At 43.4% G+C, this 27151-nt stretch overlaps 1 protein-coding gene across 3 annotated transcripts in view; it reads right to left on the bottom strand.

Moving 5' to 3' along the window:
* Positions 1–25383, bottom strand: part of LOC118508118 — a 53765-nt gene extending 28382 nt beyond the window's left edge. The window contains exons 1-4 of one of the 3 annotated variants that reach the window (XM_036047625.1): positions 25190–25377; positions 24398–24718; positions 16183–16209; positions 14700–15038 (exon numbers count right to left, since the gene is read on the bottom strand). In XM_036047625.1, the coding sequence (XP_035903518.1) occupies positions 14700–14760 (61 nt within the window). In that variant the 5' untranslated portion in view covers positions 14761–15038; positions 16183–16209; positions 24398–24718; positions 25190–25377. Of the gene's footprint in view, positions 1–14699; positions 15039–16182; positions 16210–24397; positions 24719–25189 lie in introns of all 3 variants that reach the window. The other 2 variants (XM_036047626.1, XM_036047624.1) reach the window with 2 other exon arrangements.
* Between the last annotated feature and the right edge of the window lie 1768 nt (positions 25384–27151).

The raw sequence follows: 27151 nt of genomic DNA, 5'->3' as shown, positions 1-27151 counted from the left end.
TGTTGTTTTGATTTAAATCATTAGATGTATTTGATACTTTCTTGTTTTATTTGCATGTTTTCGACGTTGTTTTTGTTCTAGTTATTCGTGCAATGATTGCCATTCTTGTCGCTCTTCTTATTATTATTGCTATCGTTATTATTATAGTCATTCTAATTGTTGTGATAATAATCGATAATTAATTTTTGTTGTTTGTGTATAACTTCTGATTTTTTCCTCTAATGTTTCCTTTTTGATTTTGTTGTGTTTTTGCTTCGTCTTGTTAAAATTGCGTCCTTCTCTTTTAGTTCTTTTGACATTCTTTTTAGTTTTTCATCTTCTTATTTTGTGCTCATTATTTTACTTCTTTGTTATACTTCACATTCTTCTTTTTCATATTTTTTGCTATTTTATTAAATTGCTTGGATATTTGGCAGACATTTCTGGATTCCTTTGTTTGATGTACCTGCTGTCTTAAATGCTTAATTGCTTATTTTTCCAAGTTAGTCCTAACTTGGATCATCTGTTAAGTTGTGTACTTTCATAATATAAGCGAGGTTAAAGTTTCGTTTATTTTTCTGTTGTCATACATTATGATACAGTGAACTGATATTTATTAGCTGTAAACGTATTTTCGACCTTCCCCGCAAAAATGTTTATGGGTAACGGTATCTTTCCACTTCATTAGAAAAACTGAAAATCGCTTCACTTTCATGGAAGCATATAAAATGCCAGCTACTGAGGCTGAAAAGCCAGAACCATGTTATCCACCCTCAGAACTGCATTTTCATAATAACGGGCTAACAAACGAGCGTTCGTTTAGCTGGAATGTTGAGAAAAGTTTACCCCAGTAAAATGTACCTTGTACGGTTTATTGCACACACACACACACACGCTTCGGATTGCCAGCCACACGGAAGGATGGGAACGTGCTATTTGTGCGTTTCAAAGAATAAAAATGCTGACCGTTACCGTACAATGCCAGTAGCTGGGTCGGGAAATGGACCGATTTTTCTCCCTTTTTTTTAGCTTCTCTTCACCATTTTTCTCCAATCCATCAATCGGCGGACAGAGAATGTCCACCAATCGAACGATCAACCAACTACATTCCACAAACGAACAGTGTTGCCACCAGCAATTGGTTGAAATCTATCAGCTATTAAGCGCTACTTTTTTTGTGTATGTGCGTGCAATATTTTCCATACCGACGGCTTAGTTAGTGTTGGCATTTGATCATTTGATGCATTCCCGCTTTCGTTCCGCTCGGCTTCAAGCGGACGTAGATCTGTAAAGCGCGCGAGTTCAAAAGAAGCGAAAGGCAAAAGCATATAAAATCAGAAACACTCGCATGCCGGCTACAATCGTGTAAATTGCTTGTAGTTTGCAACGCTGAACATGAATTCCCGTGGTTCGGTTTTGCGCGCCGTGAATGCTTTTTGCCCGCCAACTCGCTAGCTTTCTATGTTGCGTCAAGCTATTTTTACCACTGTTGCTACTTGCACTGTGTGGCCTCCTGGGGTTTTTTTTGTGTGTGTGGCAGACGGCAAAGTGTAGCATTCCCGCGCTGGGAGAGTGTTTTTGCCTGTATAAAATCCATGTTGTTAATGGTGCGATAGTTAGCTTGCTAGTGGCGCTAGTTCACACAGAAAAAAAAGAAAAGAAAGAGAGAGAGAGAAAAAAAGAGGAAAAGTGCAATCATTTTATGATGTCCATCGGTCAGACTGCAACCTATGACGGCGAGTGGCCAACCCAGCGCAAAAGGTCCAATGCTGCTGCCCGTGACTGAATGCAACACAGCGGCGAACAAAATGCATCCCGCGTGATGGTGAGAAGATGGCAATTCATGGCGTGATGGCATAAAGGTGCACCGTAGCGCGAAACGTGTGCGGATTGGAGATATGAATGGGACGGGAAAAAGTAGGGGAACCCCCTTTGAACCGAAGTAAAAATTAAATGTGAACATAATATCATCATTCTGCGCTCGTTTTCTGTACCTCGCGTCACGTCATTTGTACGGCGTGTGGGTGGAAGGGTTTAAGCCCCCTTTTTGCGAATGCGAACCGACTGCCCAGCGTCATCGTCCGGCAACGTTGTGGGCTGGTTTTATTCATCAAATAATCACGGTCGGCTAAATGTAAATAGGGTAGGAGGGATAGGTTTCTCTTAAAAAAAAAAGGTAGGCAACTTTGTCAGAAGTATTTGGAAAGGTTTTGTGAAAGCTAAAATTAAATGGAGGTTTATGAGGTGTATTTTTCAAATGTTGATTGAAGGGTGTTTTAGTAATATTATCTTAATTAAAAATCGTTTAAAAAGTATTTATATTTTTTTTAAATGATATAAGCATAAATGATCTTTTATAATATCGTGATATAAAGAAAAAAGGAAATATTGATATTGAATTTAATTTTCAATAGGAGAATTTTGCGTAAAGTTTTAAAAAAAATCACTTATGAATAGGACAAAAAACAAAACAATTAAACAGAAAGAAAAACAAAAGAAGATAAAAGTAGGAAATTCATAATAACAATGTGTAAAAATTTGATTAAAGAAAGTCTGGTGATTTTTTTCATAATTTGTTTAATAAATTGAAGATTATTGATTATTGAGTTTGATATTGTATCTGATGTTTATTTTTTTAAACAGTTGATGAATAAAATTGATTTTTTTAAACGCATAAGTCAGCATAAAAATAAATAAAAGTAAAAAATGCTTTAATACATTCTACTCGACACTTCTTCTTCTTCTTCTGTGGCACTACAACCTCGAGAGGTCTCGGCCTGCCATTTCTGGCTTTCTGTGACTTAATTTTACCCGTAGAAAAGTAGTCAGCCTTTCGTACGGGGAGGCGGTCTGGATGGGATTTGAACCCCGGCCCTGCCGTGTGAAGACCGGCGCCGCTGTCGCCTCGGCCACCGGACCGCCCCAACCGGTCTCGACACTTCAGTCTTTTATATTTTGACCATATTTTCCTAAACAAAATGCTTCAGAAAGAATGTATGACATTTTAATGATCAATTTTTTAAAATTTGTATGAATAATACAACCCTAAAGTAGCCGATGTGTTTCCTGAAATTATTTTACTAAATTAAAGCATAGGTAAAACAATCTTATTTATTTCAGGCTAGGGAAAACACTTAACAGAGAGGTATGAATATGATCATTTTATAGAAAATAAAAACCCACACTAGAGCAACATATTATTATAACGCACCAAAATTTTATTAAATTGCAGCATAAAAAAGGAACAAAGTAAGCTCCACGGCTCCAGCCATCGGCTACTATCGCAAATGTTTGCTGGTGCATATCAATTACGTCACGAGCCGTGTTCCCGTGCTTCTTCCTGCAGGGGACAGGCATCGTCAGTTTTGAAGAAACTTTATGAAAATGATAGTCTGATCTTTGAACCAGGGCTACGCTAGACGTTAGACCAAAGCCGACAAACTGTCGGTGCACCCCAGTTATGAGATATGTTAATTAACACGTTCATCACAAAAAACGATCCCCGTTCCCGGTCCCGGTGTGCTTTGGTGAGCATGTGTGCGTGCGTATGTGTATGGACGAGTCAGGGCCAGATAGTGAAACTATAATTGCAGACCTGCCAAACTCGGTGGCCAGTGGAACTGAGTCGGATCCCCCAGCTAGTAGGACGGACGATGCTTCGCACAGTACCACGAGCGTAGAACCCGGGCCGGAGCCGTACACACAATGTCGGGCAATAAACGTACAATCTAATGTGACTGTTATCAGCTTTGCTCATAAAATATATTTTATGAATATTGTTATTAGCTTACGAGTTGTGGCGCTGTGTGTGTGTGTGTGTGGCTAGTGTGGCGTGTTGTTGGTACACAAAGCTTCTGCCTGTATACATAAACCCGGCACCGATCCGGGCCGAAGGATCGCCGACTGGTCACATGACCAGCTTATCCGTTTCTTTTTTGTTTTCTTTGCAACGGTTTTGTATGGAAAAGCGGCCTGACCCTGGGAGTTGGGCTGTTGCAAAACCCGGGCCTGGCACAAGTGTGAGTTTGATAAACTCGGAAGCCTCCGACGCGTTGCGAGTCTTGGTAAAGTTGGCCAGCGTTGGTGTTTGTGTCAGAGCGTTTCGCAGGCGGGCGAGAGTTCCACGGCACAACAACATCGTTTGAGCCTGGGCACCGGCGGAGAACTCGCTCGGGGACGATTTGTTAACCAGCTAAGCGATGGATTCATTTTTTGTTGTGCATCGTGCAGCTCGTTGCATGTGAGGTCGTCGAGTGGGTGAGAAAGCGGCGCAAGAAACATGTCGTTCGCTTACATATTTTTTTCTAGCTGTTTTGTAGCTCCACTCTGTGCTCGGTGAAGTGGCTCGCCAGGATGCTAGAGAGCTCCCTTGTGCCAAGTTTGCATAGTGCTGATTCTATCGCGCTTAAAGGTGCAAGTGGGTGCAAGTGTTTAAAAAATGGTGTTCTACCATTAGATGGCGGGCGGTGTTGGTGAATCATTTTCATGATGACCTAGTAAGCGATTTATCGTGAGGAGCTACGTGGGAAGTGATGGGGATGGGGCTGGAAGGTTAGATCCGAATATCGTGTATGAAGTTATACACATACAATTATGGCTCCTATTTATTTGGAGATACATCTTACGGCGAATCATAAAGAGATCAAAGAAATATATGTATATAGAAGCGGTTGGTGAGTTTATTGATCTCAGAAAGTTGAGAGAAAAATAACTGGAGGTAAATAAATGTGTCAGTCAGATGGTCTAGACTTTAGACGAGACGAATCCTTAGAATCGTGGGATTGGTCGACCAATGACTATCGCGATTTTTTAAAGCATGTCGAACATCATCATAACCTCAATTTATTTTTGTCAGTTTTACTTGCCTGAATCCTGACTCAACCAGTCTTGTTTGGAACAAATCAATAAAAAAATGATAAAGTTTAATGACCGACCTGTCACTTACATGTCTCTTAAAGATAAGAATAAAATAAGATGTGTCTGCATATTTACCAGATTAATTTTAAATAAGCACGCTCAAATCAATCCCACCTGATACCGAATAGAACGGGCATCAAAGGTTGTGCACGATCGATTCAATCAATCGGCTAAAGCGGATAGTAATCGGATAAATAGGTCCAAATCCTCACACATTATGGCGACCGGGCCGGCGCCCACTAAAATGCTGCTGCACGAATAAATCCATTCTAATGCAGTGACCGGGTAGCCAGAACCGGTCGCTTTATCTCGGGACGGATTTTCCGATGCAATCAGATCCCGTTTTAATCGCCTGATTTATGCACACGTAGCGTTTCCCGCCGCTCGTTCGATATTACGCAGCGACATTCGCTTATCAATGTTATTAGCCTTGGGTTAAGCGTATCGTTCAAAACAGCGATGAATGCGCACCGGGGCGGATAGAAAATTTGTTGACGGATCTGCCCAAGAACATGTCGTTGAAAATCAAGACTCGAGTGGAGCCGGATCGAGTTGCCGCAAACAAGCGCATCCGACAGGTTCTGCCATTCGTACGGAATGGATGGAATCCTTTGACAGGTCCGCAGACTCGGATCGGTGTAGAACGTTTCCCCACGGCAAAACTAATCACTCTAAATCAAAACACATAAGCACATAAGCATTGAGCCCGGCATTTGCCTGGCAGTGGAGAATGAGCTCCCGCCAGTGGTGCCTGCTGGTGTGTGTGTGTGTTTGTTAGATAGATTCTCCCCTAGCCTTTTTGCCGGTACGGCGAATGAATGAGTTTGCACATAGCCTACAGGTACAGGTGGCAACCCTAGCCCACGGTAGACACTTTACTACCATAGCACGTGCCCGTACCAACCGGGGGTGCTAGGGAGCATAAGTTTATCGATACTTGCAAATCTATTAGAATCGGAAACAATCTCGGGGAATTCCGATCTTTAAATTGAAGGCACATAGATGGGATTGCTCATCGGGAGCTGAATCGGGGGATAAACAGGAGCGATAAAGGGAGTATGTAACCGTGTATGGGTTTACCAGAGAGAGAGAGAGACAGAGAGAGAGAGAGAGAGAGAGAGAGAGAGAGAGAGGTTGGCAGCTTCATTTCGTGCTGTTGTTTGCGTATGTTGGGTAGCAGCAGCAGCAGGATCTCTCCGGTGTATAGCTGTGAACGGTCGTACTGATGACAATATTTTCGCTTCGATGGAGAAACCAAATACCACTTGGGCTGGGGCATTGGAATCCCTTCAGGCAAAGCGTAGGATGTACCGAGGTGTAACGCATCAGATTGACAGCACATTAAGTCTCGCAAATCCAACTGTAGTTCTTCAGTGCAGTGGAATCGGTTGGATGCTTTGAATGCAGGTGTCTGTGACGGGGGATAGTTTTGCAAGAAAATTACAAACTACTCCGGTAGAGCACATGAATACACCTACAAATCATTTGTTTGTGTGTGGAAATTTAAGCTCCGGGTCTGGTCCTCGTATCATTTATTGCACGGGCTTATACGGCTGTCTTATAGAGACTAGAGGGTATGCATTTTTCTGACCAACAAGACGAGGCTTTGGACTATCGGACATTGACATTTTACTAGTTTAAGTTCTTAGAATTACTATTCCATCATATCGCCCTCTATAAAACTAGACTAGAAACATGACATTTGCTTCGAAAATTCGGAAAAGCTCTAGATTGCTCGATATTGCTCATAATATACAATGGAGCTCTTGAAACTTTTGGTAAAAGACCTTTTTCAGATTATTTTGGCTTCTGGCAGAAAAACTGTTGAATGTTTTTTTGGAATTCTTCTGTCGAAATTCTGACTGATGCTTGGCCAGTTCTCTACATCCATATATCAGACATTCTCAGTTCAGAGCTCTAGATGGTGTCCTATTTTAAATATTTTCCAAGGATTATGATGTTACTGCTGGCTATTAATTCTTGAAGCCTGTTTTTCTACTGGTTAATGGAAAGGAAATTTTATTGCTACTTGTTGTGAGCAACGGGTTAAACGGTTAGTCGCTAGGCGCCTTATGAATCTTTCCGATAGAGGGTGCTAATAGTACGGAAAATAAATTATTTCAAACTACCTCGCGGACGAAATACGATGTAGGAGAAAATAAATTAGAGTCCAAAGAAGTTCTGGACTCTGGACAGAGTAAAGGATGAGATCAGCCAAACTGCAGGGCGTAATTCTTATTGTTTGGCACTTCTTGAGCTTTGTGCAAGAGATGTCTTATGCAGTTGCTTTAGTTTGATATAAAAAGGGAGCACTTTTCAAGGGACCGTCTCTTCAAAATATTTTCTTCATTCTTCATTCTTATGTTAAAAAACATTCTAAAAAAGGATTCAAAAAGGCTCAAACGAAAAAGGCCTAGCGAAGTTGTACGCAGTGCCCTTAAAAAGCGAAATTAATTCATCAAGCTTTCAAGATCCTTGAAGTATGCGCTCCATCTTTCCCTCGCCTTTTCCCTTTGTGCCAACGGCTGCGCTATCCCATTTTTCGGCATTCGGCTCGTGCACGCGTCAATCAAACAACGAAAGAAAGGGTAAACCCCTCGAACTTGCCGTCGACCAAAATCAATCAATTTTAATTAAAACATTGTTTCCTTACTGTCGTGGCCGATGTTTACCGTGTCTATCAAGTTACAGCCGGGGATCTTTGATCGCCGGGTGAAGTAGATTTTGGCTACCCTTGTTCTCGGGGGGAGCCTTTTTGTCGTGGTCGTGAAGACGAAGAAGAGCGCTTTTGCTAATAGGGGTTTGAGTGAGAACACTCCTTCCCGCAAGCTTCTTTCTGGCCACAGAAGCTAACCGCAAACACAATTTGCGCCCTCCCCCACTCGTTTTGATGACTCTTGAAGATGCCATAATCCTTCGACACTAACATGCTTTTATTAATTTTGTGCAAGATGGTTTTGCGTCTTGGAAAATTAAGCAACGAGTACTGGGTTTTGTGTCTCTCTGCCAGTTGGTGGCCCTTGCGTCGCTCTTGCTTAACCCTGCGGTGGACGAGTTTGCTGACCTGTTTTCTTGTGTTTTTCACTCGAAAAGCGTCCTTGAGTTGCGGCGAACCGTTCGATTCGTGCAGAAAACTTTTTGGTGGCAAGTTAACGGGTCAGGTGAATATTGATGGAAACGTCCAATCTACAGGTTCTGTTGATTGATTTTAAGCGGAAAGGAAACTTTGCTTTCGGAATCAGTGCGAGAGAACAGGCCTGGCATGCGGATGTTTTGCCAGTATCGTCGATCACTTTAATTTGTTTCTACGAGCAAACCAACGAGCCAAGACGGAGACGAAGCATCGTTTGGTGGAATTTCGCTTCGTTTTCCCAAAAAAAACCTGCGCCCGGGAACGATGACGAGGATTGGAAAGGATTTATGCACGAGCAGCTTAAAGTCACTGTGAAGGGGCAGAACAAAATGGGGGACCGGCGCACCCGTTTATCGGATTCCGTCGTCCTTTATTGGCGATGCGAACGCGGCGCTACCGGCGACCAAAAAACCCCGTCTAATGATGCCATAAATCAAGGCGCTGCTGTCTGCGGTAGGTTTTCTGAAATGTAGATAACTTCCAAGCATGTCTTTCTGCGTTTTTGTTCCTGCGCTCACTCGCTCGCGTTCCATCCGTATCACGGTGTTCGAAGTCCTCGTCCCGTCAAAATGCTTTCCACCATCACACACACACAGACAAACATTGTGAACCACGTATCAACGGACCGAGCATGGGTTTGTTAGAAGTTTGAGCAAGATTTGATTCTTGCTTTTGTTTCTTTCTTTTTTGTTGCTCCTGTTCGCATCCTACCAATTTCTTCGCCAACTTCTCGGGACCAAGTGTCAAAAACGGTTTAACTAAAGAAGCTTAGCGCGAGATCCGAGCGGGAAAATTGAGGATCTCGTTTGCAGAATTGAGGTCAAAATTTGCATGCCGGTTGACGGTGGAGGTGGAGGTAATTTGTTGGATTTACTGGGTTTTTTTTTATATCATTTTTTGCTTCGGTTTAGACGATTGCAGAGTGGATGATGCTGTAAAGCTGGGTTTGAAAGGATGGAAAATTGTCACATAGCTGACAGTGGGAGAGAATTGGTTCTCTCAGCTTTAAAGAGTTCAATTTTTATTCTACATTTTGTAAAGGGAAGGCTGGTTCGAAAATTAAAAGTCGATTTGAGGTTTGAATGTGGTTCACTTTCAGTCGTTGGTGGTAAAATTATCTCTTCTAAACAAGACGACCTCATGCACTACCAGGAGAGCACAGTTCATCTGTGGTGTAATGCGTATTGCCTATCGGTAGGCGCAACACTTAGACGGCTGAGTATTCTTGAACATACTAAGAAGCGGTTCTGCATCAAAAGAAAGCAGTTTAATTGTGATGTAAAGCGCTTTGTTTTAAGCAAAAAAGCATCTCAAACATCACTTTGTACTAAAGCTCATGCTAAAATACAGATATATCATTGTTTACATCCGCACACCGCAGTCAATACAAAACCAGTCAAGCCCAGCTGTGAGCACCACTTCCACTGTGGAGATAATGGCTTTTCCTCAGCGCGTTTACTCTTCTTTCTTGCCGCTCCTTTGTTCCCTTCTGGCATGCAGTGTAACATATTACAACGCGAAGGGCACACGCCACAGTGTCATTGTTATCGTGCCGTTCGTGTGGAAGACAGCTTGTTTGACAACAATGAGTAAAATATGTGTCACTAAATTGAACCCGACTGGGGCGGTGATGGTGGCGCTACATATCTGCTGATGAAATCCCGCAGAAGCATGGTGGAGATTGATTTTGAGCATGTGGACCCCACCAACACCGGCAGCCGAGTTCTGGCATTGCAACTTTGTGCTGGTAACAATGGTAAGGAACCAAAGCAATAATTATTTGTAGCAATCGGTCTATATGTTCTGTAGGGGTAGATGAACCTCATGGGGATCCGTCCTCAACAGTCATCCCCGGGAAAGAACCATACTGTTGTTCCGGTAGTTAACAGCACTGGGTGATAGGATTCGATTTGCGTCGGCGGAGACAGGGCCACCAAGAATTCCAATTTTACGCCCGTCGTTCGGTCGCGTGCCGGTTGGCCATTGTTTGGCATCGTTTGGATAAGCATAAATCAGTGCATCATTACAGGAGAGTGATTCCTTCGGGCTTCGGGAGGATTAAGATTGAATTATTTTTCCCATTGCTCGGAATTCGGAAGGGGCCCAGGGGCCTTGTGTCTCCGAAATAAGAGCAAAAAATGAGCAGGATACTCGACCGAAGACGAGGCCTACACGTCGGATGGGTAATGTAGTGGAAATAAAAAAGTGTTTGTCGGATGCGATAAATAAAATAACCCCATCCGAAGGGTTCCAAATCCTGAGGACATGCTTCTTGGGTTGGGATAGCGGGTAGCAAACTCGTGTACGGTACTCGATAGAGTAAGCCCACTAAGTACGTACACGTGCCCAACATTTGCTTGACGAGGTGAAAAGAAATTAATCGTATCAGTCCCACGTCTATAGGATCTGTTTCACTCAGCATCGCATCATCATCATCATTGGGCTGTATCGTTTTTGGAGTAGCGAAGGAGTAAAGATTAATCGTTACATGGCGTGTGTCCACGTGTACCCACGTACACGTAAATTTCCATTTCCCCAATTTCCCTTTTTTTTTCTTGGTGGAAAGGCTCGTAAAAATCGCCCCGGGAAGGATGCAAGGTGTACGAGAAATGATGAATGAAGCAAACGATCGGTTCGTAGTTCTCGCAGCGGTTGAGTGTGTCAACATCGGTGGCGGGCTGTATGCAGATCAGTTCAACAACACCTTTTCATGAGACAGTACACGTGAAGATGATAGCACAGGCAAAAACGAAGGCTCCAAGAAAAAATCGGATGCAGTTTTCCTTAGGATGCTTATCGGTCGTTCGCTCGGTTGCCAGAACTTCCTCCAGTGCAGCACCTTACTATTTGCGCTCGGGGTTTGATTTATGGAAATTGGATTACACTCATATTTCAGCTAGCAGAGCACAGCGTCGTCACGCTCCGGGACTCCGCTGGGGTACGGAGTACGTTGCAACGACACCGCACCACACTATCAACGGGGAGATAATTTATCTGTAATGAAATAAATACCTTTCAACACAAATGTTTCGTTTTAGGAGAACTACTTCTCGTTTTATTTTTTTTGTTGCTGCTGTTTGTCGGATACCGCTTAGTATCTTCATCTGGTGCATGTTTTTGCAGCGCTAAGCCGCTTGTGCTACGCGTGTAATCGTCTTCTGAAATTTTGGTTTTGCAAAATGCGTTTCACGGTGGTTTAGGCCCCCCCCCCCCCCCCCCTTCCCCCTTCGTTTGCACCGTCATCGCATGCAATTTAGTCGAGTTGAGTCGAGGCACTCGACAGAATCAACTTTTCCCCGAATGCGCGGACGTCCGGGTGCGAAGCGTACCAGAAACCGGGTAATGAAAATGAGACCACCATCCACCGAGCCCGTCTACACGGGGAAGCCGCCTCTAATCCAGATTATCATCATTATCATCATGGTGGCGCTGCAGTAACGCCACAGGCCAATGGGTGGCACAACCGTCGGCACAGCTTGCACCACCGGAAGTGAAGAGCACGGGTTCCGCCGGCAGACGATCTACGGCGAGTCCGTTCGATGGGGGTCCTTTGTGCAATGTCTCGCTCGCACTACCACACTCGGCTCGACGCCAACCGGATGTGGAGCGATGAAGCGAACCCGAGAAGGAAATGGAAAAGCCGGGGGAAACCGGCCGGGAGTTCGGGCAATGGTACCGAGATAAGATTTGTTGGAATTTATCGCAGAAGGTGTTCGGTTGGAATTAAAATGAAGGTAATGGAGAGCATTAATAGAGAAGTGCAGCAACCGGAAGTCATGCTGTCAAGGTTTTAGCGTTCATTTTCGCATGATTGCACCGAAGCACGTGTACACGGACTGAAACGGTGTATGGTACGGCAAGCGCTAAATTACTATCGAATCGCGCGCTTGGTGTTGGTGGAGATTTCATTTCACCCCGAAAATCAGCGGCCTGCACCGAGCAACACATGGTGCTGGTCGAGGTTTATGGTGTTGGGACTGTTCGAGTGTGATGTATAGAGTTTGCGGCTGGATCAGTACGTCGGTCGTTTCCATCCATCGGGATAAGGATGTGCGGTGCATAAATACAATGAAGAGTGTGAGTATGTGACAAATTGAGCACGTGAGCATGTGGAATAGGAGTTTCTGTTTTAAAATATAGAATTAAAAATGGGGAACTAGGATGTTCATTTTTTGAGGAATAGTTTTGAAGAACAGTTTGTACCATTAGCTTCTCATGAAGACACCCGAAGCTTTGGTGATTTCTTCTATGTTAGTTAAGGTCCAAAGGTCAGAGCATTAGATCTGTATGATAAAAATATGCCCAAACTGAGATCTCATAGTGACCAGAATGAAGCTTATATCTGAACTTATTGCCTTAGACAAGAAGTATCAAGAAAAAAGATGGTCTCTTTTTCGAAACCCCGACCTCATCCCATTGAGCCCAGAAACTTGTACAGAAGATAGCTGATCTTAAGAAATATCCTAGCTCTCCAAGTCCAATAGAATTAGGCCTCATCCTAATAAGAGGACTCTCTCCATTAACTTGATTTCTAAAGCAGGAACCTCCTTCCTTCTCAAGGAAATTCCTTCTTGATGCATTGTTGACCACATCTTGTCCCTTCTTTGGTCCTACATGGTTAGCCAGCATGTTCAGAAAATCTATCGAGTTTACGAGCATCCCCATAGTTAAAAATTTAATATTACTTTAATTTCAACTATGGAATATTTAAAATCTTCATATGGACGCGATCGCCTAACGAATCAATTCACTTTGAATATCGATTTATCGGCAGTGCTCTTATTGCTGGCAAAGTTTCTCCATCATCCCTGTTGACTTTTTCGTAACCCATGACCAAAGTTACAAGGCTATGTTTATTGCACATCAATATCCTTCCCACACGGACAGAAACACACACACACACTCACGCCTTGTGGGTAAAAATATTCAATTTTCCCAGAAGAAACTCCCCAAGCCACCCTTTTCGGTTGCTTTATTCCTTCGCTTAGCGTCGCTCCCAAGCCGACGCCTTCTACGAGCACTGGCAATCGATCGAAGGATTAGCTCTTGTGTGTGTGTCTCTTGATGATATGAAAAAAAGAGAAGAAGAAGTCGAAGAAACCCATTGCTATTTATATAACATCGTTACAAGTTTACAAACTGACCGACCGGCTACCGAAACTTTCCGACCGGAGAGAGAGAGACAATGAACCGGTTTCCGCTGCTTGTTGACATTGTGTGCATGCAAAGCAGAGGGATAAAAGGTCTTCGGCAAAACGATCTTCGGTAAAATTGAATGAAGTGACCTATAGTGAGCCAAGCCCGCCCAATGGTACGGCGATGGTTGACTAGGCTTGGCTGGGCTAGGCGACCAGGCTAAGATATATTATATTTGACGGTAATATATTTATTTTTCGCATTATCGGGTGTCAATCCTTGTAATCCGTAGGGGTTTAGTGTTGTGCCATTTGATTGCCTGGGACGATTGGCCGGCTAGAGAATTGGAAGTGATACGTTTCGGTTGGATTTAGCTTTATCGTCGGACGAGAGCGGCGTATCGTTATGGTTTTCTGGGTATGAGGGAATCAGATGGTCAGCTGTTCATGATCTCATGTAACTGGAGAGAAGGAACGGTTAAGCTTGAAAGGATATCTCAGTTATATCAGCAAAAGATTTGAAGCAGCTTTTTGTAAAAATGTACAGATTTAAGAACAATTATTTACATCACAAAAGAAGAGTGAGACCTTTACTAGACAATAATATAGAAGAAGGGAACATTCGTTGTCGACGCCAGAGCTTTCGCTTAGGATCCTCTTTACCTTCATCAACGAGCGTTGAGAGGGTGTAATTTACTCATCGTCGTTAGCATGTTTACCTGTGCTATACAATACGACCAGAGCTAGCTAGTGGCACTCACCCGGAAAGGTATCCAGTCTAGAAAATCAACCAGAAGACTCTGCTTATTGAAATGGGTCTTAAAGCGTGTGTTGAAGAAATTCTATGAACTTGAAGAGTTTCTTTAAAGTTTAAATGAACAACATATACATAAGTTGTTCATTATGGTTTTTAAATTATGTCACTTCCCTTTCGAATACGTGACTAATCCGGAAGCCAGTTCCCCCTGCTCCCCCCCACTACTCACGGAAGTCTGCGTGATGTGATGCCCTAATGTAACCGTTTCCTGTGAATGAGCAGAAACTCTTTAAAAAAAAAACGAATGCGTCATCAAGTCAAGGTTGAGTTGCGATTCTTTTATCATTACATGCGCGCGAAGATTCAAGGCACCGAGGCAGATCTCGGTGAAGGATGATTGCTTGCCTTTCCCAAGACGGCGTTAGTATGATCAAAGAATGCCGTAATAATTTTGCATTTAATTAAAAATTTGATGATGGGAAAAGTTTACGATTGGAATTAATTCTATCGCAAAGGTGGGTGGGTTGGTGAGGTGTGAGCAGCAGCAGTGTCGGGGATGTCTGAAGTCGAGACGAGCTTACGACGAGCGGTTCGGAGAAGTTCTGAACACACTTTTTCTCTTATCATGCAACGGTCCAATGCGCTCGTCAAGTTTTGTTGGTCTGATTAATTGTTTTTAAATATATCGTTATGCCAGCTTTGAGTGGAGCAACACTCCAGCGGTGAAGATATGTCTGGTCGAGTGAAAGTGTAATCGAGAAGTTTGGCAGTTACTCACATTTTAACAGAAGATACCAGGAAACGATAATCCAGACACGGTGACTAGTTCTCGGTATCATGACGTCATCACCCGGAGATCCTTGCTGCGGTTAATCCAGAACTGGGCGTCCCACACATACACACACACAGGCACAAGAAATCTCACTTTCGCTCTACAGCACGCACACACTCCGAGTTAGGATGTTTAGCATGATTCGCTGGAAAACGCCAGTTGACCTGTAAAATCACGGCCCGGTAAAAAGATTTGCACTATGCTGCAGATTTTTTGCACCTCATCACTCGCCCAGGAACAGGCAAACACCGGTTACGATTGACCTGAATGCTTATTGATGCAATGCTGAAATGATGATGAAAACCGGTAATGAACACTTGCTCTTAGAAGCGTATAATTTTCATTTCACAGTCCGTTTTTCCGTTTTGATGTGCGAAACCAGTGTGCATGTGGGGGGAAAGGTTTGACGTTCTGCGTGCTGCACTTCTTTTCCCCAGGAAATGAACATCTTTATCGTGGGCCGGGAATGGACATGGCAGGGTCACAAACAAACAAAACGGCAGGCCTTAGTGATAGCGATCGTGGTTTGAACGGCAGGCGAGATACGTTTGCATGTGGTTCGGGGCTGATGTGGCGGCCCATCTCACATCACTGGATCGTATTGATATCTTAACACTCTCCGGCGGAAGGGTTGAAGCCAGGCTTTCAATGTACAGTGGGAGGGTTTTTACCACAATTTGCAAGAAGGCAAAACGGAGCCCAGGTTGCTGAAGCTGGAAAAAGCTAGCCAATAATTGTTTGCATAGGACTTTTACGACTCTGCCCGAGCATAATTAGCACAGGCGAGCGAGCTAGCGTGCGAGTCAACCCTTGGCTTGGAAAGGCTTGCGCTTCATGCCGGCACATAGACCGGATCCGACACGGTTATGCAAAGCAGGCATCAAAGAGAGCCTGTGTAGCCGAAGTAGAACAAAGTGGCGCCTCACCAGCAAACTTTTTTTCTGCTACTCTCCTGCGGTTGTGGAAAGCAGATAGCAGATCTGTGTGAGAGGGTGTGGATGCATTTGATCACATCACGACTTACTGGCGGCGTACCGGCGAGACCCGGTATCGCTGACGAGTCGGTCGATGATGGGCCAAGACCGTAGTACGTTTTGCCCGTAATTCGGTGCGCCCGAAGGACCGCACCAGGAAGGCTCGGAGGTAAAGCAAAAACTGGATTCTAATTAGCCGATGGACGGGCTTCGAGTAGGGTGGATGTTAATTAGGTGCCGTCTTTTTATCCGGCCGAAAAACGATAAAGCAATTGTTGTTTCGAACCACGGCCTAATCTCGATCGATCACTATCTTAGTGGCCTAGTTGTGGGTTTGATTGGGATTGGGATTCGGTTGCCGTATGCTTTTCTCGCCGGGTTCTCATGACTTGCATGATTAGATCGTGTTGATGACTCTATTTAGTGTCGGTTAAGCTATCGATGTGGTCCGTTACTCTGAGATCCTAGTGCGTGATTGAAACCTAGAACGAAAAAGAGAAGACAGAAGATAAGTATGCTGTAAGATTACCATTTTTAAATTGATCTTTAATGAATGACAAATGATTACTGATACCGAGAAAAATATTTAGATGTTCAACGGTACATTTTTGATTTATTCATATGGAAAGGAAATTCATATCATGTAGAGAGAGTTTTTAAAACCAAAGATTTGGACGATATTTTAGTTAAAAAATGTATGAACGAAAAGTGACAGCGTATTTTAAAAAAAACTGACAGCATTTTGACTCATTTTTGCCTATTAGAACAGTAAGCTGGCGATTTTATTAACGAGCTTGGTATTAATTTAATGCTTCATTAATTTTTAAATGTTTTTAATGTTTATCACATTATATCTAACTTGTCTAGGAAAAATGTAATATCACTGAGACAAGAACTCTATCTGGCACTATAAACTTATCACTTAATTCAATTCATTCTGTAAAATTGGCTACATGCTGTCAGTACTGTCAGTTAGTAGTATTATTTTGAAGTTTCTATCAGGTACTCGCTGTGTAAAGGTGCTGTCAAAACAATATTTTCTACTAACTAATCAGGAATCGGGCAGAGAAACTGGGTTGAATGGATAGAATTTGATGTGTAGAGGTATTTTAGCATTTATTAAAGATATGTTTAGGATTTTATATATCTTTAATATTTACTAAGATATTTTTCAAAGCTCAAATGAGAAAGAACTTTTCAACAATAGAAATAAAAAAAAAACGAAATGACAATCAGTGGAGTAAAAAAACCTTCAAAAACCTCGTCGATGTGCAAAACAGAAGACACAAGTATCAAATGCGAAAAACTTCCTCGGGAAACAAACCTGACTGTCCCCAAAATATTTTATCTCAACATTTCCACTAACCCTTAGGCAGTGTCTCCCTTCGAACGCCACTTACAAACAATCGCCCAAGCACGATTGCGCCAAGTGTCGAAGGTGTAAAATATTTGTTCACAGCGCCCGTTTCCTGCTCCCGGCGCATTCTTTCGGTCAAAAATAATTTATTGCTCTATAGAAGGGAACGCACAGAGGCAGAGAAGGAGAGAGAGAGAGAGAGAGAGAAAGCAAAGTAACAGCGAAAGAAAATTCGGTGCTGTTTAAGTAGTCCCCGTTCCTGTGGATGGGTGGGTGGACAGTAGCAAGTGAAGGGAGACGAAGACAATTTGTTCCCTCCGCCACAACTCCTGCAGGGGCAGTAATTATTCACGCGAAGTAATTTATGTGTGATTAATTATATTTTGTGATAAACGGTCTCCACTGGCCTCCGGCTGGAGCTGGACACGGGGGCCAGCTCTTAGACGACGATGGTGATGGTGGTGGAAAAAAATAAAACGATGCCCTTTTGCATGAAATGGAAGTCACGCAGGCACCTTTTTTTGATTGTTAATTTTGTCCACCGTTTCCAGCAGCGTCTCGGACGTGTCGGTAAAAGAAAATGGTGTGAGATGGGAGCTGAAGTTTAAGTTAAGTCAGTCCCAAAGTAAAAATTTTCATATTTGCCAGCCAAGTAATGATTGTGGTTGAAAAGACATCGAGTGGAGGATTATTTTCATTTTGAAGTGTAATATCCTGCCCATGGAAGCCATTAGACGATTCTTTGTTCCAAACACAACTAGTCGGTCAACAACGTTCCATCAAAGCCAGTGTGCTAAGCGGCCTCAAAACAACACTTATTCATCTTAATTGGTGTTGCTCGCAATTGATGCCGATGGCAGTAGTTTTACTTGGTCTATTCGATTAACCCCGAAAAACTTGCCACATGCGATGAACCAGGGGTGCTAGGCGCAAAGATTCTGCACTGTCAGTCAGCATAACAATCAGCGTTAGCAGCAAATCGAATTACTGGCTTTCATATTTTATTACAATCGGACCAAAACACGACCACCAGCATTCCAGCCATCGTTCCCACCCGCCAAGGCAGTGCAACGTGGAATTTTGTGTTATCTTAACTAGCTTAGCCCCGCAAATTTACCCGTGGCACACGGCACGAACGAGGCACGGTAAAACAATTCCCACTACAAGCATTCCGAGCCGAAGTTGTGTTTCGACCCGACCCCCTAACACATGCCCGGTTTCGGAGAGAAGTTTTGTGTAACGCTTTCGACATGACATTTAGACAAGCGGGGTGAATATTGTATAACCTCGGCATCTCGACTGTGCCCGTGTCTTTGCCGTGGCTTACTGTGTGCCAAGAAGTGAGGTTAGGCGGTGTGTTTTTGTGTGTTTCTTCTTCTGCAACTGCAAGGCAGGCAGAACAGCAAAAGAAACAGAGCTGGTCAGTATTGGGCTGAAGATTAGTTGGCAGCTGGCATAAGGCCGCCACTCATCCGTTCGCTTAAAGTTGGAAAGCTGAATTTGTGATGTTGATTTGATACGAATAGAACGGAGGAGCCTGATTGATGTGAAGTATGAAATTTAATAGTGATAGATAAAAATGAAAACAGTGGACGAAGTTCCCGGTGGTGGCACGTGAAGTTAATTGAAAAGTAAAATTGTTAACCACGAAAGTTACTCCAATTTGACGTGAAAGCTTTCAGGAGTTTCTGCCCGTTTGCCTTAGAAGTGTATACGGGCTAACTATCTTTTCCAATGCGCTGGTCACGTCTTGGGAGGATTCCTCGCACACTTATAGTTGTTTGTAAGTAAGAAGCGGATAACTGAGTGGTTAGTTATGGGGATGTCTTTCTTAAGATTTAAAGTTTTGATGTGTCAAGGTTAATAATTTTAGATAAAAATAGCTATTGAGAATACAACCCTGTGGTATAAATTCATCTGTAAAAGAACAAAAGCTGTCAGTTTGCTGCATGCTGTCATTGCTGTCACTTTCCTATAAGCAATGTCAAATTTAATTAATTCTTATACAATTCTGTACAGCAAACGAGGAGTTCCGGTTAATGATACCCAACTATCGATATATTTTAGTATCCCTAATTGCAATAGCTTTCACAGAGGCTTCCGCTAACAATAGTTTAACCTGAACATCAGCGCAAAGAATTATTATCCAATACATAAAAGTTTAATTTAACTTCCACCACCACTTCATGTTAAAACAGAAATTCCATTAACCTACTGCAGCCTTTGGAGAATTTCCCACTGCCTTTTTCCCGCCCATTCGAATAGAGCCATTCGTGAGGCTTTGGGGTTAGCCGCACCGTAATGCTGTGTTCCGATTTGCTCGTGTACCCCTTGGAGCTTAATTCGGTTCCCCGAAGCGGAATGTCAATTCGAGAAATTTCATAAATTGCACACAGCACACACACACACATTCGAACGCCACATGGCTGCTCTCGCATGGTGGGAGTTTTCTGCGAACAGCCCTTCCCGCACAGCGCCTAAAGGTATGCAAATGTACGCCATTACGCTTAAAGTGCATCAGCGTGAAGGTTGGACCGTGTCAGGCTTCGGCATTGGCATCGTCAACGCCGGGCGTCCCTCGGTGCAATGCATCCATCCGAGGAAAAACAAGTTCACCGAGCATGTGTGCATGTGTGTGAGAGAGAGAACAAAAAGCTACGAACACATCGAGCCCCACAGCAAGAGAGACACATACACACACACATTTAACAATTAGGCTAATTGAAATTTAAATGTTATAAAATGTCGATCGCGTTATGCCAGGCAAAACGTGCTGCTGCTGATGGTTTCGTTGGGAATCCGGTCGCTGCAAAACACTGTCCGCCTGTCGGCACCGTGCTCGAGCGAGTGAACACGTTGCTTGTTGGGTGGCTGCCTGTGCCCTCAGTACATACGCAACCATCGGCAGGTCCTTGCGATGGTTACGGTTAGGTTCATTAGATAGAAAATGTTTTCATTCTGTATGCTCCGCAGAGGTCGGCCAATATGCGAGTTTTCCTCTTCAGCTCCCATGACAATTCCCAATCGTACATGCTGGGAATGTGGAAGGATTTTTTCCTCACTCTCGCTCTTGTTCCGGAGCAGTGTCATAGTTCCAATTCCTTTTTGTTTTTGCTTCCTCTCCACTCACAAATCCATTCACGTTTGCCAGAAAAGTTTTGCAGCTACCTTTAACTGCACTGGCAATGTCCCTGTTCTCCAACGGGCGCGACGAAGAGTGGCGCGAAAAATATTGAGCAATTTGCTAAACGGTGTTCTGGTTTTGAGGCCGAGGAGTTCCTTGTTGGGGAGTGTTGCTTGGTTGGTGGAGGAAAAATTAAATTATTAAATTACGGTCCCGTTGCTAGTGTGGGGTAACAGTTCCACCTTTTGCTGCGAATGCCACTTGCAAATATTTGCCAATTTTTTCATGTTTATGACTTCCATCTATGTGGCTTCCAGGGTCGTCCAGCTACTGAGGTCAGTCTCGGGGAACCATTAAATCTTGTACGTACGTAGGCGGTTAGTTTGCCGAAAGCTGATGATGCTGATGATGACCCATAAAGCTGATGTTTATTTTATACTTTTAGGAAAAATAACCCACCCGAAGCGTGCTGAGGGGAACGAATGCAGGGCACGTGTTGTTCTGTTTTTTCGGGTAAATGTCGTTTATGATGCGAATCGCCTGCTTTCTTGGAAATCGGAGCCGTCTCCAGCAATCGATATTGAAGCTACTGTTGTTAGCTTCCACACTGAAGCAGACCCATCACCGACCGGCAGGTCGACTGTTATTGGGTTGGGATGGGAAGTCTTATCCTTTTTGGTGCGTATCGGTTATCTTTATCCTGCGAAAAATTCGTCTTGGAAACTTTTAAACACGCTTCGCTTCCAATTCGGTCGGTCAGGGCCTAGTGAGGGACCCAGTTTTCTTGACAGCGGGCTTAGTCTCCTTTTCTTAAAGGCCCGGGTCGAAGCGATTCAAGCGATCCTTGAGCGTGTGCTTATATTGTGAGGTTTTTTCCCCCCATTCGCCCATGCGCTCATTCACACGCCTTTCCTGGCCATAAATCTCCGAGGTAGCCACAGAAGTTGAAGGTTACGGCCACGCACAGTCTCTTTTGGCGTGTCATTCAAGGCAGACCCGGCTGTGTTATATGTTTGTTATCCTTGAACACGGTAATGGCACATTATTTATAACTTGTAAAGCTGCGGCAATGTCAACCGCACCGCAAGATGTGAGACGCTGCCCTAGGAAGTGTCTCAGCGTTTTGCAAACACTCTCGTTCACCGATTGAGCTATCACTGAAACGTGAAAACTCATTAGCGGCGTGGGCGACACTCATTCAGCAGCAACGAGTGGGAGACCAAGGGAGTGGAACTGACTTTTCTTCTCCTGGGCCGCCTGTTTACCGCAGCGTGTCGTGTGTTGATGAGTGCTCCAAAGAAATCCCCTGCCAGCGTGTACAATGCCTTGCTGCCACACGGGCTTCACGGGCTGGAAGCTGCTCATAATGAACAGCTTACCTTTGGAAGATAGTAATTTTAATCCATTCCCTTGGCGGCAAAGGTTAATTAGAAGTTGAAACGAAGGTCGGCCCTATCAATGTGGGGTTTGTGTTGCGAAAGCTTAGGTAAAGGAAAACAGCCTTTAAGCCGTGATACGTCAAATATTTCAAGGACTCGTTTGCTAGATGCGTCAGGCTGGATGTCGTCATCGGAATTTTATTGCTCTCAAACTCGTTACGGTGTTAAAACGGCTCACAAAATTAACGTGACATACATATTCAATATTTCGAAAAAATGTTTAACAAGTATTGCTACTTATGTGCCGTAAGTTGGTGAGCATTTTTCATTGGAAATGAAGGACGTTTCTAGGGAACATTTGTGCGTTCTACTAGGCGATGTGGTAGAGACATCGATAGGAATGCAAGGAAGCAAATAATGTGGCAGATCTGACAATCTCTTGAGCCTCTAGAGCCTTAGAAGAAGCCTTTAAATCAGCGGCGTCTTCAGACAGCTTCGCTAATTCGTGTTTATTATATGCTTTAAAGTCATTATCTTGTATTACTTATAGTTTGATGCCTTTTAGATTCTTGGGTAAGGTAAAATTACTTCGGCAACATGCAAATAAATCTCTTGCTTCAATCAAACAACTAACACCGAGCTAGGTGGCCGAGGTGATAACGGTGCCGGTCTTGACAGGAAAGGACTCTTGGTTCAAATCCCATCCAGGATACCTTCCCGTACACTAGTTCACACAGAAAGCCAGACATGGCAGTGCGAGACCTTCAATAAAATTAGGCGTTCTCCTTCAACAAAATTCGTTATAAGTGTGTTTATATCAATTAGCCTCAATTCGGGCAAATTCATTAATTTTTTTTAAATAATTCCTATTTTGTTAGATTTTGTAAGAATTACGATTTTATCTGTACAATTTGAACAGACTTTCTAGCTTTGTAGAACGAATGGTGAAAATTGCATCATCATTAAGTAAAGATCTAACATAACGTTGAATCAGGTCAGAAAATTATGAGCGATAATGATTTTTATATATTATTTTTACTAAAAATTTCGATATAGATTTTTTCACAGAAAATCTGCCAAGTCGTTCAAAAGTAATATAAATATTTGTTCTGCTGATTTCCTATAAAGCTGTCGTGTATCTAAAGAAATTTAATTTACTATTGATAGCCCTGTATTTTGTGAGCACAGTGAAAACTAAAACTACCAAGCAGAAAAATCCCATTTCAACAAACATTAGTACCACATGGTGACATTAATTTGCCACCCTGCTCCCACTCATCCCGACTTTTCCCGACCGAAACAAATTTCTTCCAAAAGTTTTCACTTCCGAGAGCCAGACTTCTTACTATGTGTCCTGTACCGTCCTCTAAAATGTTTGGTGTTATGACGAAATGGCACCCAACCAAACGGTCGTATGCACAACACGCGTGTGCATGTGCATTTTCGGGGTGTTTGTTATTGATTATTTGTGCTTTGGTGTGGTGGTGTGTGTTTTGTTGCAGCCTCCCGCCACCCCACCCAAAAAAAAAGGCGGAAACGGTGCACCGACTTTGTGGGTTTCGTATGCATATACGTACGTAGGTCGTCGTCGTCGGTGTCGGAACATGGAACCGGCAATCAGGGCCAGCCGGTGCCCGATGTCTGTGGTTTTCGGACACTTTGGTGCCGAGTACGGTATTAGTTACTGCGAAGGAACGCTCGCTGTTGAATCGTTCTGGAAAGCTTCTTTGCGGCCTTTCTGGTGCAGGGAGTTGGTGGCATCTGGCAAGTGTGTGTGTGTATGTTCTCGAGTAGCGATTAAAATTTTGTGTTCAGTAAGTTGGGTTATTTTAATTAAATTTTAAGGTTAAGCAAACTATTTTAGTAGTTTTTATAGCAAAATTATAGCGAGCTTCAAGCTAGATCGTACATCCAGATATTTTATCGCAATGGTTCTGATAGTTTTCTCGCTTGGCTGAAGATAAAAGTAATTTATGGTTGGCCTTTTATCTATTTTACTGAACTTATTTATAGCTTCATAATTTATAGTTTTCCGAACTAGCTTCGTACACAAGGATGAGTGTACTTTTAGGACATAATGGTTCCTCCTGGAGAATCTGTAGCGTTATCAGTGATAAATCGATTACCAATGAAGTACCTGACATAAAGTAGCGATAATGCTGCAGTAGTTGGAATATTTGGTAACTTATTTTAAGGTTCCAAAAAGTCCTTGTTTAATCTAAAGGATGTTAACTGCACTCCGCACATACTCGAAGGCCCTATCGCTCACCAAACAAACCATCATCCGTAGCTCAAACACGCTGCTAAACTTCTGCAGGACCGCTTAAAGCGCCAGCTGGCATATATTGATCATCATTGCTAGGGACAACACATTGGAGCCGCCCCACTGCCCCTTCAAACCATGATCCCTTGATTGCACCAAATCATTGGTATGCGTGCAGTGAGCAGGGCCCGGCCGGCAGCCGGCGAAAACTTTCACCCGACGCTTCAAAACAGCAACCAGCAATGCAGACGAACGCGCCGACAATGGACGCCCGGCACACATACAACAGTCGGACAGAAACCGACCGACGGAAACTCCACCAGCAGGAAGGTACCTTGCCCATCAACTCCAACCCGAAACCGAATACGCTCCGGGGCAATTCTTCATCGAAACGAAGAATAATGTCTAGGCGAGACAGCGCGCTTTGTGCTGGTGTTGATCGTGGGTGGTTTCTGGCCACTTACCACCTACACAGGAATCGCCGATTCCTGTGCGATGGAAGGCGGGAAGAAGGAGGACAAACAAAAAAAGACTCATACAAACTCACCCGTATAAGCGCCAGTGACGATCATCCCTTCAACACATTACTCACGCACACTTGTACCTTTGGCCGCGTAAGTGCGATGAAATAGCGGGAAGCCGCTTCACCAAATAATTCAACCAAAAGTGTCGGGATGCTGTGTGGGCCGGGATTAGGAGAGTTTTTCCCACCCACCCGAATCACTGTCCGCACACCTCACATTTAACTCACACAATAGGATCCAAGCGCGCTAATCCTTGAACTCATTTCTATGTATATACTTTTTGTACGTCACGACACATAATATAGGGACACAGTTTTTGTTTTCCTTTCGCGAAGCACATGGCACTGAAAAAAAAAAGACGGACGGTGGGCACGACAACATTTTTTCGTTGATATGTTTCGAGGAATAGCGTGGCAAAATAAAGGCGAAAAATTTGTGTGCTCTGTTGGGTTTTTTTTTATTATTTTGCTTTCTGGGGGACACGTGTGTGGAAAAACTTTGAAATAATGGCGGACAAGTATAAACACAGCACGACGGACGGGGCACACAAGGTTCCTGCTTTCTGTTGTTCGCACACGATGTTTATCTTCGCACGAGATGTTTCATTTGCTGCCTGCTCGTATTATTTTTGGCCGAGTTTGGTATGAATTCTTGGAGATATTGGATATCCAATTTAAAGACTTGAGCTTCACGCCGAGAGCGTACTTAGACGTTGAGACCGGATGTTTGTTTACTTCGACTTTGTTCTACACGGAATATGGGTTTTGTAGGAAAAAAGCCACCAAAAACTCACACAATTTGCAATAAAGGATTACCTCGAATAACACACAAACGTCACTTTTGAGTCACAAATATAATTTTCCAAACTGTATATGCCTCTACTAAACACTTGCACCCGGCATTTTGACGCGATATCCCTGTGATTAGTGAAGTACCCGACCGGACGTACGGTTGTCGATGAGAATTTCCACGTTCCACGTTCTCGCGACAAGACTTTCCTCGCGGCAAGATATTGCGAAACTGAACCTGTCCTGTACGGTGCGTGTGCGAATGTTTTGCTTTGCTCTCTCTCTCTCTTTCGGAATGTAGTCATTCCGGTACACCGGAATGGGACGCGGTTTTCTCTCTCTCCTTAGCCCTGATAGCAGTATGGTTCTTGGTGTTTTCAAACAAACTACGGATGTTGCGGCCTCGGCAAAGTCCTAACGCACACATGTCTAGTAGCTCTGAGTGCCTTTTTTAAGACAGGAGAATGCTCTCTTTGGAAAATGGGAAAATTCTATCTCAGTTTACGTTTGTGAAGAGTCGCGAAAACTCTGTAGGCAAGAGAGCACCCACTCACTCGGTGAGTGACCACATGGAGTCCTCGCCTACCGATCCAATCATTGGAAAATGAACGTTTTATTTCACCGGAGATAATTTGATTCATTCTTTTCGTTTTGCGCTTGATGAGCTTTTGTTTTCATCTCATTAGATTATCCCATTATCGGTTATTTGCAAGGAATGCCTGCTGGAGCAAACACCAATAGCGCATGAAAGGATTGAAGATGCAGCTGTTTGTGAAGGTATTTCAGTGGATCAACAACTTGGTAAGTTGAGTTTAATTTTGATGCTGAAAATGCTCTGTTTTCCACTGAATTCAGGGTACAGCTTTAGCCTGCAATTCTCGCAAAAATTACAATTCGAAGGAAATGATTATGATTTAACCACCGTTTGGCAGACATTGAAGCAGCATTATGAAGTAGCGTGATTATTTTCCCAAGAATTTTCCATCGCGCGTTATGAGCTTTCCGCCGAAGCCGGAAAATAGAACCTGGAAAATTATCTTCCCAATTGACGTGGAAATACAATATATTTCCACCTTCGCCTCGATGCTTTGCCAGCTTATCGGAGGATTGGCATCAGTCAGAAATGATTCTTTGTGCTGTGTGACGTGAGTTCTGCCGAATGAAGCTGGATGCTTTACGCACGCAGGGCCATGCAGGGCGCAAGCGCCAGTTTCATCGAGAACGAAAAATGCACCTCACCGGCATCGGTGCTACGCACTGTCAAAACAAAAACTCGACCTTCAATCGAATCCACATGCAATCAGCGGGATTGTTATGCTTTCCATTTTCCCCGGACGTTTCCTTGGTGTTTGGAGTGGAATGATTTCGCTGGAAAGGCGTAATAGATTTATGGGAAAGCTACATCTCAAGGTGTGTTGCCTAGGTAACTGGAGTAACAGGAGTGTGACGGTGGTACGTTTGGCTGGGAATTTTCCATAGTTTTTATACGACTTAGTGAGAGAAAACGGAATGCTGAGGGTGTTTTAAGTGAGACTAAAACACTAGTTTGTAGTGGTTCTGAAGTGTCTCTATAGAGGGATGAATCGGTGACTTCCAACGAATGAACTGCAAACAAACAGAATGAATTTCTAATGCTGGATGAATCTAGTCTTCATTGAAATAGATTCATCAGGATAAATCTTTATACTTCTTAAACGTTTAGCTAGAGTATAGAAAAATAATGCTCACTAAGGCATTTATGCCAAAAATCCAATCAAGGGTTCATGTTCGAGAGAATGTTTTATACGTGAAACGACAACGTGTAGATCGCTTGCCGAAAACTTTGGCAACCAACTATTCGTAGCATGATATCATTCGAAAAGTTACGCGCCAGGGTTGCTTTGAAATTTGATATGCGCGATCATGGATGAAACAGCGGAACAATTTCCAGCTATTGATCGACACTGTTGTTTTAAGGTGAGTTTGAGTGAGTATAGTCTCAAAAATAAA

Source organism: Anopheles stephensi, chromosome 2, assembly GCF_013141755.1.
Source record: "Anopheles stephensi strain Indian chromosome 2, UCI_ANSTEP_V1.0, whole genome shotgun sequence".
NCBI classification, from domain to species: Eukaryota; Metazoa; Arthropoda; class Insecta; order Diptera; family Culicidae; genus Anopheles; species Anopheles stephensi.
Note: the sequence above shows the minus strand (reverse complement) of the source record. Positions and strands in the feature narration are given on the sequence as shown.